Source organism: Pinus tabuliformis, chromosome 4_2, assembly GCF_031772625.1.
Source record: "Pinus tabuliformis cultivar Carrire ecotype Pingquan chromosome 4_2, CPIR1, whole genome shotgun sequence".
Lineage (NCBI taxonomy): Eukaryota > Viridiplantae > Streptophyta > Pinopsida > Pinales > Pinaceae > Pinus > Pinus tabuliformis.
In genome coordinates this window covers 1,064,981,796-1,064,994,216 of record NC_142304.1, presented here as the reverse complement: position 1 = coordinate 1,064,994,216, position 12,421 = coordinate 1,064,981,796, and the positions used below count along the sequence as shown (strand labels likewise).

At 44.2% G+C, this 12,421-nt stretch overlaps 1 protein-coding gene and 1 pseudogene across 1 annotated transcript in view; one reads left to right on the top strand and one right to left on the bottom strand.

Moving 5' to 3' along the window:
- Window positions 1-1,285: 1,285 nt before the first annotated feature.
- LOC149173296 (putative LRR receptor-like serine/threonine-protein kinase At3g47570 pseudogene) lies at window positions 1,286-2,772 on the bottom strand (annotated as a pseudogene).
- A 7,915-nt stretch (window positions 2,773-10,687) lies between these two features.
- Window positions 10,688-12,421, top strand: part of LOC149173295 (large ribosomal subunit protein eL36y-like) — a 147,176-nt gene continuing 145,442 nt past the window's right edge. The window contains exons 1-3 of the mRNA XM_089426648.1: window positions 10,688-10,789; window positions 10,925-10,981; window positions 11,189-11,284. Of these exons, the coding sequence (XP_089282774.1) occupies window positions 10,688-10,789; window positions 10,925-10,981; window positions 11,189-11,284 (255 nt within the window). The remainder of the gene's footprint in view (window positions 10,790-10,924; window positions 10,982-11,188; window positions 11,285-12,421) is intronic.

The following is a 12,421-nucleotide window of genomic DNA, read 5'->3' as shown; positions in this document are numbered from 1 at the left end:
ACGTTCGATTCATTTCTGTTTAGTGTTGTTGTTGGAAGTGAGTTTGCATGGTTTTTCGTGGGAAAGAATCAGCATCCTATGCATTGATTTTTGTTTAGTTTCATTCAAGTTATTGAATGTTACATGTTTTCCTTCCATCCAAAAAGATCTCAGTGCCCATGCTTTTCCAGAAAATTGCAAAAATGAATTCTGCGTAGTGGAAGGAAAGAAATCCGAGTACAGAAAATGCATCAATTTTATGCAATATAAGACTCAAAGTACATCAATAAGCTAAATTTTAGGAGTAAAGAGACTATAGGTAATAGAATTAACCAGAAGAAACATAAATTGCTTTGGTAATTTAACTAAGATATTATATAGTAGAAGCAATAGACAGAGTGCTAGCATCCAGCCTCATCTTTCCAGTGGATGAGTCTTGTTGGATCAGTCTAATCGTCATTCAGAACAAGAAAGACACTATTGATATCCGGGTTTGTGTGGACTTCAGAAGCTTGAATGTAGCCTACCTACATAATCCTTCCCCTACCCTGTTTAGTGAGAAATTAGTAGACCGAGTTGTGGGTCAAGAAGCATACTCCTTCGATGGATTCACAAGATATTACCAGGTCTAGATCGTAGAATAAGATAAGAAGAATACCATCATAAATTTCTTTGGTAATTTAACTAAGATATTATATAGTAGCTTTAAACCAAAGAAAAAAATATGATCAGTCAATTAGTGAATGCGTTGACATGGAAGAAGTTGTGTATTTCCTTTAAGTTGTAAATTGTCTAGCTAAAATGAAACAAGAATACTGGCTCCTTTAAGGTATGATAAGAGAAGTCAAAAAAATTTAAGTTACAATATGCAGAGAATTTTAGTCAAGTAGTTGTATCACCCACAGAGGAAACATACACATACACGCTAGCATGGTTCTTAGTCAAATACTTGGCATGATAAAATACTTATGATACTTAAATCATTTTTCCTTGAAAAGAAGAAAATTGGTGATTAGATTCCAAGACTCTCCTCGTCGAGCCATTGATGAATATAGGATGTCAATTCTCAATGTTTCATCGGAAATACAAAGGTAAGCTGGGACAATTTAACAATGGACAGATAATGTAACTTTATATTTACACCCAGATGTGCCCAACAATAGACATGATTAGAAAAGGAGAGGGGAATAAGACTAGTTTTGCAACAATAAAGAGGAAAATAAAAATCACACTACATGCAGCTAATGACAATGGACTCAAAGTATTATATAGTCTAGTGACACAGTCACTGCTCTCTTACAACACTCTAGAATGCATAGGAGATTTGGCCTCCGCTAGCGTTGTTGTTGTGAGTTTTACTTGCATCACCCAATAGACATGTGAAATCTGCTTGCAGTTTTGGAATGCCACCAATGCCTTGAAAAGTGTCTCTAATGGATTCGATTGTTCCCACAATGTCCATCATAGTAGGTTTTCCTTCAGGAGAATCTCTTGTGCAAAGAAAACCCATGCTTAAGGATTGATTGAGGCAGTTAAGGTCTTTATCTGCTTGAGTGCTTGTACTAGCCCCTCTCAATAAACTCTTGTCCACCACTTCCCCTAGTTGATTTGGAAAATGGTTTCCCACCCATTTCTGTAAGTTCATTCCTTGCACAAACATGTCGTCAATAGGCTTCTTTCCGGTGAGCATCTCCAATAACAATATTCCAAAGCTATAAACATCACCTTTTGTTGTGATATGCCCACCTAATCTATATTCTGCATTCAAACATTCTCGTCATAAGGTTTATAGTTCAAAATAAATAAAAATATGAAACTCATAATATTGTCTAAAGTGTCATCTAGTTCAAATAATACCTAGAGGAATGTAGCCCACTGATGCCTTAAGTGCAAGTGTAGAAGTGAAAGTTGAATCCTCGTTATTTGCAAAATATATGGTTGCAATCCCGAAGTCTATTACATATGCTATCAGATCTTCACCAAGAAGCACATTATTTGGTTTCAAATCACAATGGATCACTCGCATGAAACAATGGTGATGGAGATATACCATGCCTTGGGCAATGTCTATTGCTATATTCAACCTTTGAATCAATGTCAAACCACTTTCTACTTCACCATTAGGATATAACCACTTTTCTAAGCTTCCATTTGGCATAAATGGAAATATCAAAGCTTTCATTTGGAGGTCTGAATATGAGGTTATGACTCTAATCAAATTCCGGTGCTTGACTCTACTCAAAACTTTACACTCCTTTTTGAAACTTTTGTGAGCCCCTTCCCTTTCCAAATTGAGAAGCTTGATGGCAACCAATGTCCCATCATTCAAAACCCCTTTGTACACTTTACCAAAAGTACCTACTCCTAACAAGTTGGCATCACCAAATCCATCTGTTGTAGTTATGAGCTCTCCATAGGAAAGTCTTTGGTGCCCCACATTTAAGGATGCCCCAACCTCTATAGGAATATTCCTCTTGTGATATATAGTCTACACAAGATTCGTATAACTAAACACAATAAAATAGTGACTACAATTGCAACAATAGATATGAAAACTTTTCTCATATGAAAAACACTTTTGTGCTTATGATTAGAGCACAATGACAAATTTACCAAAGGTCCACAGAGATCGGGATTTCCCATAAACACTATGGCATTAAAATTTTTGAAAACTCCACCTTTTGGGACCTCTCCTGACAAGTTGTTGAAAGAGAGATTCAATTGGCTGAGCATTTTGATATTTGCCAATGATGTGGGTATTCCACCTGATAAATTGTTGGAGGACAAATCCATGTTTTGAATACTATGAAGTTCACCGAGAGAGATTGGGATTAGATCTTCAAGTGCATTGCAAGAAAAATTTAAATATTGTAATTCTTTGCAACTTCCAAGCCCACTTGGAATATAACCAGTTAGCTGATTTACAGAAATATCTATAGCTTGAAGCAAAGTCATTTTACTAAGTTCCAAAGGAAAGTGACCCACAAATAAATTGTTTGAGAGGTTGAAATAGATAGCTAAATTTGCAAGACTTGTTACGCTTGGAGGTATCTCCCCACTTAGCTTATTGTATGAAAGGTCAGGGTTTAACAAGTTCACACATTTTCCTAGATTTTCTGGTATTTTACCTAATAACCTATTCATACTAAGAGATAAATACCTTAGTTGTTGAATTTTGGTAATAGAATCAAGAATTTTCCCTAACAGATTATTGCTTTGGAGATCCAAAAGCCCTAAAATTTTAAGTTGCCTAATTTCCAATGGAATATTTCCTTGTAAATTGTTTTCTGCCATAAATAACGTTTGCAAGTTTTGAAGATTTCTTAGTATAACTGGAATTGCCCCAATGAAAGAATTAGCAGCTAAAGAGAACTGTGTTAAATTAGTTTAAGTTACCAGTCTGTGGAGGTACTTCCCCCACTAATCTGTTTTTTTCCAAGTTTAACAAGTCAATTTTCCTAGAGAGGTGGCCCACTGAAGAGGGAAAATGTCCAGTAAGATGATTATTGGCTAAATCTAATTGTCGTAGGGCAGAACAGTTAGTAAGCGTAGTAAGAATGGGCAAGTTTGTAGTGTTGTTGCTAACTATTTGATTGTAATCTAAGAAGAATATTTGAAGCTTCGTCAACATACCCAACCCGATTGGCATCATTCTGCAGAGTTGATTACTGGATAAGTCGAGCACTTGAAGGTTCGTACAATTGAAAAGGGAAGCAGGAATGTTGCTACTCAACTGATTACATCCCAGATCGAGTTGAGTCAAGCGCATGCTCTTGCGGCAAAACTCCACAGGAATATGGCCACTCAACTAGTTAAGAGCGATATCCAATATTCGAAGATTGGTGAAGTTAGAAAACGAAGATGGAATTTGTCCTGTCAGATGGTTGTCACCCACAAGTATTTCCGAATTTAGAGTTACACTCCCGGGAGGGTACACTTCCGTGAAGGTTGTTGATATGTTCCCCAAGCAGGTGGGGATTCTACCCGTCAGGTTGTTATACTGTGTGCCTAAGAATTGTACCTTGGGGAGATCGCACATTAGTTCATAGGGAATGTTCCCTAAGAGATTGTTATCACCCATTGTGAGAGTCAGTAAACTACGACAGCGGGCAAGAGTGGGTGGAATAGAACCTTGGAGTTGATTCCAATAAAGGTAAAGCTTCTTTAAGCAAAACAAATTTCCGAATTGATAGGAAATGTGGCCATGAAAGCTGTTATTGCTAAGATCAAGTCTTCGAAGAAAGGAGAGATTGCCGAGAAGAGGATAGATTGTACCTTGCAATTCCATGGGTGAAACATTGAGTGAAACCACTCTCTGTCTGTGGCGACTGCATATGACACCTGTCCACTCACCACTCATAGAAGGAAACATTTCGTTTCCACGTAGCGGTTATATTTTGAGATGGATGGTTGGTGATTGCAAAGAGAAATGTAAGGAGAGCCTCTTCATCGAAAGCATTGCCGTGATGAGCATGCTGATGGTCTGACAACCAAAGGGTGGAAGAAAATATGGAGGGACTGAGAAAAACACTGATAAAATAAGAGAGGAAAAGTAAAGCCCCAAAAAGAGAAGGAACGTTACAGATCTTCATCTTCTACTGCTCTTAACGGAATGGGAATGGTTTGCGTTTCTTGGTTTATTTATAAAAATTCTAACATTATTGCGTGGTGATAAGGATGAGAAATAAAAACGTAACAGAGACGCAAGAAATCTTTGTAAGATGTTGGGTGGGTGGGCTAATTTTCCGAATCAAAACAAAACACCGTAATCAAAAGATGCTTAACGCCAACCAATTTTCTTTTAAACAAATTTAGTTAAAAAAATTTGATCGAATTTTTGGGTTTTCTAGGAAATTTAAGGAGGTGACAAATTTGACTGTTTCGGTAGCCGAAATCCATGTACCGGAAAATTCCAAATTGTTGCCTCGTTAGTGGTTGCCACCAGGCCTAGTTTGACCAAAACTTTGACCGCAAATATCTTAAGCATACGAATTCTAATTTGAGTGTCTTTCACGTCTCTGGAATCAATAGGACAAGCACTATGATCTGGTCTTAGTTTCACTTCAATCTAGAAAATTTAATTTTTAAGATTTTCCAAAGCCACTTTTGAATTCTAAGCATTTCTAGAGCCACTTGGATCATTCCTCCCCATTAAGGATATTTTAGTCATCCAAAAGTATGAACATAATCTGCTTCTACTGTGTTACATTGTCTGCACCACAAGCGTCTTGACAGGTCACACTTACTTCTCCTTCACCCTTGTTCTTCAAAGATATAAGTGATGAGCCAACACCTGAATCCTCTGCAAACATGTAGTACAATCTTTGCAAACTACATGTTCAATTACATGACCTATCATGACCTAAGCATCCCCATACTTGCCAAGAGTTTATAAGACACACTCTTTGATCAAGTTTACATCAGAATAGAAACCAATACCCCAAATACTAACAAGAAGCCAAAAACATCATCGTTTCTTTAAGAAGTGATGGAAAACACATCATCATTTTTACAATTTAAATTGCAACACATGATTTACAAAATGCGGCCATGAAAAGATACAATATCTAGTAAAAAATCTCTCACTCATCAAAATGAATGATTCATCTCCCTATGGCAGATTCACTTGTTGAAAATATTCACCAACTGGTTCTTGCATGGGGGACTCCGAACCGAGTAATGACATGATTAAACAAAAACTGCGCTACCGTGTAACCGTCTTCGTTCAATGTAGGCATCGCTTCGGCCCATTTGGTGAAATAATCGACGGCGATGATGATATACCCGTGCCCCCCGGCCGAACGAGGGTTACAGGATGTATAATCGATGCCCCATTTGGAAAATGGACCTACGGTAACAACGGGGTGCAGTGGTGCAGGAGGTGCGCGCATTTTCCGGTGGTAAACCTGACATTCATGACATGCACGGACGGCAAGGATGCAATCCTTAAAGATAGAAGGCCAGAAATAACCAGCACGGAGAATTTTCTGGGCAGTAGCATATCCGGACATATGGCCGCCACAAGCACCGGAGTGGCAGTCATTCAACACCCGCTCAGCCTCCTCGAGAGTCAAGCATTGGCGAAGAACAGAATCAACGCCGAGGCGGTACAGGGTATCCCCAATAATGCGATAGGGTTGAGATTGGTGACGAATCCTTCGTCGAGCGTCTTTCGATACATTAGGACGGAAGGAAGACGTCTACAAATATACTATGATGTCCCCATACCAAGGGTCGAGAGTGCTGATTAGAAACAATGTTTCATCCGGGATATGATCTTCCGAACGAGATGGTACAGAAGGGGATGGCAAAGAACAGAGCAGTTCTGCAAAGACCAGAGATTTCTTAGAATTGGCAGCAGTAAATTCCAAGTCAAACTCTTGTAGGATGACAATCCATTTCGAGTATTTGCCCCCCAGCAGCTGACGCGACAAGATGTAGGTCATGGGGTTGCAGTCGGAAATCACGGTCGTAGTGCGCAATAGGATATAATGCTGGAATCGTTGGACGGCGCAGACAACTGCCAATGCCAACTTCTCGACATAAGCGTAATGAGTTTCCGTATCCAAGAGATTGCGACTAAGGTAATAGATAATGTGCTCATTGCCATCATCATCATCCTGCACCAGAACCATGCCGATGGTGGTGTCAGCAGCGGCTAGGTAGAGAGAATAATCACGGTGATAGTTCGGAGGTCTTAAGAGTGGAGCCGAGACAAGGAGGTCCTTGAGTCGCTCGAAAGACTCCTGGGTGATGGCATCCCAACGAAAGGGTGTGTGTCGCTTTAATAACCGTGTGAAACCCTTAGCCACCTCGGCATAATTCAGAATGAATCGTCTAAGAAAATTCGCTTTGCCCTACAGGCTCTGCAATTGCTGCAAAGAGGCAGGGGGAGGAAGATTCAAGATGGCCTCAACTTTGAGGGGATCCAGACAGATGCCTTCTCGGGAGACGATGAACCCGAGCAGTCGGCCAGATTCTACGCAGAAGACACACTTGTGAGGATTAAGCCTTATACGGTAGTGTTGACAGCGGAGAAAAATCTTGCGAAGATGAGAGGGATGGTCCTGACGCTTAGCTGAATGAGCCGGAAGGTCATCCAGGTAAGGTTGTACGATGTGACGAATATCATGAAAGGCATAATACATCGCACGTTGAAATGTAGCGTCGGCATTCTTTAGACCGAAAGGAAGATTCTTATAGGCGAAGGTGCCCCAAGGACAAATAAAAGCTGTCTTATGCTGGTCCGTGGGTGCAATGTTGATCTGGTTATAGCCAGAGAAGCCGTCCATAAATGAGTAAATTTCACTTCCGGCGCACTCGTCAATAAGCTGATTGATGAAGGGCGTAGGGGAGTTATCCTTCGGACAGGCACGATTGATATCACGACAGTCAACACAGACCCGGATAGTGCCCTGCTTTTTATTCACAGGGACTATATTAGACACCCAATCCGTGAGGGGAATGGGGTAAATGAAACCATCTTTAAGAGGTTTTTCGACTTCGGCCTTAATGGCTGCAGCCTTTCGGGGGTGCACAGGGTGTAAGCGCTGACGAACAGGCTTAGCATCTGGATATGTAGGTATTTCGCGCACCACTATACTAGGATCGATGCCAGGCATTTCCTCATAGGACCATGCGAAGACATCACGAAATTCGCGAAATAAAGCGGTATAGAGTTGAACTTCCTCAGGAGTGCAAGTGACTCCAATATGAATGTGCTCGACGATCCCTGGTTTGACAGAGATGTCGATTGGTTGGGTTTGCGTGATATTTCCCATATTGCCCTCTGAAGACACTTGATAAAGCTAAATGGGTGTTTGGAGGGGCGGTGAAGGGACGCACGAAGCAAACCGCTCGAGACATGCGGTCATTTCCGGATGGGGAGGGAGAAACGAAGAGCGATGGTGGTGATCTGACCAAGGGAGCTCTTCGAGAGACATAGTCTCTATGATGGCTTCGTCGGAGGAAAATATTTCCTTCAGTGGATCCGAAGTAGCCTCATCTCCTAGCCAAGGGAAATGATCATATAAATCGGGAACACTGCTCGGGAGAGCAGGTTCATCAGGGGGAGCCGATGCAGCAACAATCTCGATGTAGTTGAGTTCGGCAGGACTCAACGGCATTATATCACCCCAAGAGTCTTCCTGGTTAACAGGAGGAAGAACCCACGGATCAGAGCGTACAGAGATCATGTTGATAGGGGCGAGATTTGGAGGTGGGTGGGGAAAGACTCCCATCAAAGTGGGATCTTTGAAAAGTCCGGCACCCACACTCTCGAGAGACTTTGAGGTATGCTCCACGAATGGCACATTACCTTCAGAAGAAGATGCGAAGAAGGAAAGCTGGTCGACCATGACAATCTTCCCCTGGTGAGGGAAACAAATGACACGGAACAGGGAGGAAGCCACGGCTTGCATGGCGTATGTCCAGCTTCTTCCGAGGAGGAGGTTGTAAGTGAGATTGGCGTCAACAACTTCGACCTCCACTTCTACGGTCTTTCCTTCCAAAGAAATGGGTAAGCGTTGGAGGATACCGTAAGGACGGGACTCTCTTCCATCGAAAGCTTCGAGCGTCGTAGGGGACTGACTCAAAGCAGGGGAACCAATCGCTTTCCAGCAAGCAACGGACATGATGCAGGTTGAGGCACCTTCATCAATAACCGTATGGTGAATCATTCTGTTATTGATGATGACCTGTATAAGGAAAGCGACTTGGTGAGGCAGTCTCTGTGTAAACCCCTCGAGATCGAAAGAAATCAAATCTGAATCTGCCGGGTCGATGCCACCAATTGCTGATAGCAGGGACTTCCTCTGGGAGGGGCAGCTCTGGAGGACTTCTAAAGCGGACATAGCAGACGGAGCCTGAGCTAAGTCCTCAACAATGCTATAGTGCTGGGCAGCACGAGCATTAGGGTTATAAGATGACTTCCTGAGTACACCTTTTTGAGGGGGTCGGGGGATCGTCTCAGTGCTGGGCCTTTCGATGTGGAGAGGACCAGAAATAGATGGAGGAGCGCTGGAGGGAACCTCCGGCTCTTTCCCGGCACGAGATGGATAATATTTCGCTCGAGTTGAAACATGGATGGGGATCGTGCCAGCCATGAACACTTGATAACCGAATGAGGAAGAGAGTTGAGATGGGTCTGCCACCATTTGAGTCTGCTGGGAAGGGAAAGGCTCTTTAGCACGCCAGGAGTTGTAGGAGCAACTTTCAATAACCGACTAACTTCGGACCGCCTTGGGCAGTCCTTGGTGTAGTGATCCTCATCACATATGAGACAAGGATACTTAGGTTTTCATTTAGCTCCTTCCTCGAGTGGAGGCTTAGGGGCATCCTGTTTGGGCTGTCCAGATTTATCTTTAGCTTTCCCCTTCTTTTTCCCTATTGAGGATTTATCCGCTGCGGTGGACTGAACGGCGTTTACCTCAGAGGTACTTCCAGGCTTAGATTGGCCCTAAGAAGCATTTTCATTAGAAGCGATTTGTTTTTGCTTCCCAGGGTTCGCGGCTCATTTCTTCGATGACGAGTTCACAGAGCCAATGACTCCATCAACAGATGGTTTGGGTGGAGCCTTGGTCTGTCCAGGCCTCGGGGCGTCTGGCAAATAATCATATAGAGTACCCGACTGAGAGTATACTAAGTCTAGGTACTGAGCTCGCGCGATCGCTTGCTCTTCAGTTACATAAGCTCCCATAGCGATGTCTTTTGCAATTTTAGGGACAAAGGAAGTTGTGAACCAATCGGTCAGGAGTTGATCAGGAATCCAGAATTTGATCAAGTGACGACGCCTTCTCCATTCATGTATGTGATCAGATATGTGCGTCATTGTGTCCTATTTTAGAGACGTGAGGAGATTCGTCCCTGTCTCGTACCGAATGGGTAACTGAAAATGAGTTAAAAACGCCATGGCCAGGGAGTTGAAATCTTGAAACATGTCGCAATTCAGCTCAATGTACCACTTAGCGGCTGAGCCGGTGAGAGTTCTTTGAAAGAGGCGGAGCCGGATAGAATCATCAAGCCATGAGTTCGATGAACACCAGAGCTGATAGGTCATAACATGTGCTTGAGGATCCTCACCTGCTTTGCCATCAAATTTTGGACAATCACCGGGTATTTTAGTTGGAACTGGTGGCCAATACGAATTATGCAAAATGGGATCATTTGTTAACTTGGACACGTCCGGAAGTTCCAACGTCGCTAAGAATGGCAACTGAGGGTTGAAGGACATTTGTGGCTATGGATTCGAAGCAGTATTAGGGTTCCAACCAGATGGTGGTTGCCCCCACGAACTCTGTCCAGACAGACCTGGCCCAAAAGGGCTTGGCGCGTAAGAACTTTGTCCCGATGGACCTGGCCCAAAGGGGCCTGGCGCATAAGAACTCTGTCCCGATGGACCTGGCCCAAAAGGGCCTGGCGCATAGGGAGTTCATCCGTAGGGGTTCTGCCCATATGTATTCTGTCCATATGCAGACAGTTGACCCTGAGTCTGCCCCCCAGCACCCCATGTATTAGCAACTTGACCCGCAGGTGCAGCATACTGATAATTTTGGTAAGTAGTGACCTGCGTTTTCCCCTGGGGTTGCTGGTAGCCATACATTTGCTGGGCTCCATACTGAGCCTGATAAGCAGGTTGCGTTTGGTAGGAAGGCTGGGGCTGTGGCCCGCCTTGCATTTGATAACCCACTTGAGTTTGAGGCTCAGAATAATGTCCTTGAACCGGCTGGGCTGGGATCATCTGGCCGGAAGATTGGCCTGGTTGAACCTGGTGGACCTGCTTTCCCAGAAGGATGTACTTGCTGGGTGCCAGGTTGTCCTTGGGCAACCACGGGTTGTCCTTGCAGAACAGATGGCCGAGCTGGCTGGATGGCTGGTTGACCTTGCGGTTGACTAACCTGTCCAGCTGGAAGAGTAGGACGGACAGTGGGTTGGCCTTGTTGCACAGAGGGCTGGCCCGTTTGTCTGGAGGATTGAACTGGCTGAGCGGTGGGTTGGCCCTGCTGTACGTAGGGTTGCCCCCCTTGCCTAGGAGGATTCACAGGCTGAGCAGTGGGTTGGCCCTGCTGCACGTAGGGTTGCCCCCCCTGCCCAGAAGGATGACTAGACTGGGCAGCGGGCTGGCCCTGCTACACGTAGGGTTTCCCCCCTTGCCCAGAAGGATACCCTTGTTGGACTGCTGGTTGACCTTGAGGGGTATAATTTTGCCCAGTTTGTCCAGTGGGATACCCTTGCTGGAAACCAGGTTGGCCTTGTTGGATGTAAGGCTGCCCTGGCTGGCCAGACGGATAACCTTGCTGGATACCAGGTTGCCCTGGGTAACCAGAAGGTTGACTCTGATAGGAAAAAGATGGACCGCCCATGGCCGAAGGTTGTCCTGGGTAGGGTTGTCCTTGTGGGCCCCCAGATTGTCTTGGGTAAGACTGGCCATAAAGTGGTTGCCCTTGGGGGGCTTGCACATAAGGTGGCTGGCCTAGATTAGGCGGTCCTTGAGGCTGTCCAGGGATTGCCCAGCGCCCACGAAAAGTATGAGTAACGGGATCATAAGTAACGTCTAACGGTGTCGAATTTTCAACAAAAGGTTGACGAGGCAGGGATTGAACGTGCTCTAGGTACTGACTGTTAGCATCATAATAAAAGAGTGGACCTTGGTAATTCGGGTCCACAATGGGTTGCCCATGGGCATCAAACGGCCCCGCTCCTGGAAGAGGACCAGAAGAGGGCTGAGCACTTTGTGCAGGATCGATGACTCCAGATGAAACCCCTGGTTGGATACTGCTCACTTGACTGTGAGAGGGGCCAGCCCCAGGGTTTGTAGATGAAGATGTTGTCACAGCATTGACGATTGGAGTTGAGTACGCTACACAAACAGTTGGATTTGTGGGAACTGAGGTAACAGGTGTATTAGGGGGTTGTGAAAGAAAAGGTTCCGTGGTGGCAATGACATTAGGATCCCATATAGTCGTAGAAAGCATTCTGGCAGCTATTCTATCCCTCATTGATTGATAACGTGGAGGGAGTGGAGAAGTAGCTGGAATGGGAGTTTCAATACTTGACACCACGGGTGTCTCACCTGCGCTGGGTGATGTCTCATCCATTTGGGAAGTTGACATCGGAGACGACATACCGGGAGGGGTAACAGGAATATCGTCTTCGTCAGGCTCCCAGATAGGATTCCAATCTTCTTTGTAATCCGGGTCGCCCGGGGCACGTACGTTGATAGACTGGATACTCGGGATAACTGGAAGAGTATCGCTTACAACTAGTACCTCAGGAGCAACAGAAGATGGAGAACCTTGATCACTTGGACCAGGAGTTGACAGGTCAGCTAGGATGACAAACCCCACACAAAACCCTAAAGGAAACTAACGATAAAGACCCGACTCAAACTATCGCATACAAAATCTAACCAGGTGATGTTATCGTGGCCGAATAAATTTTTAAG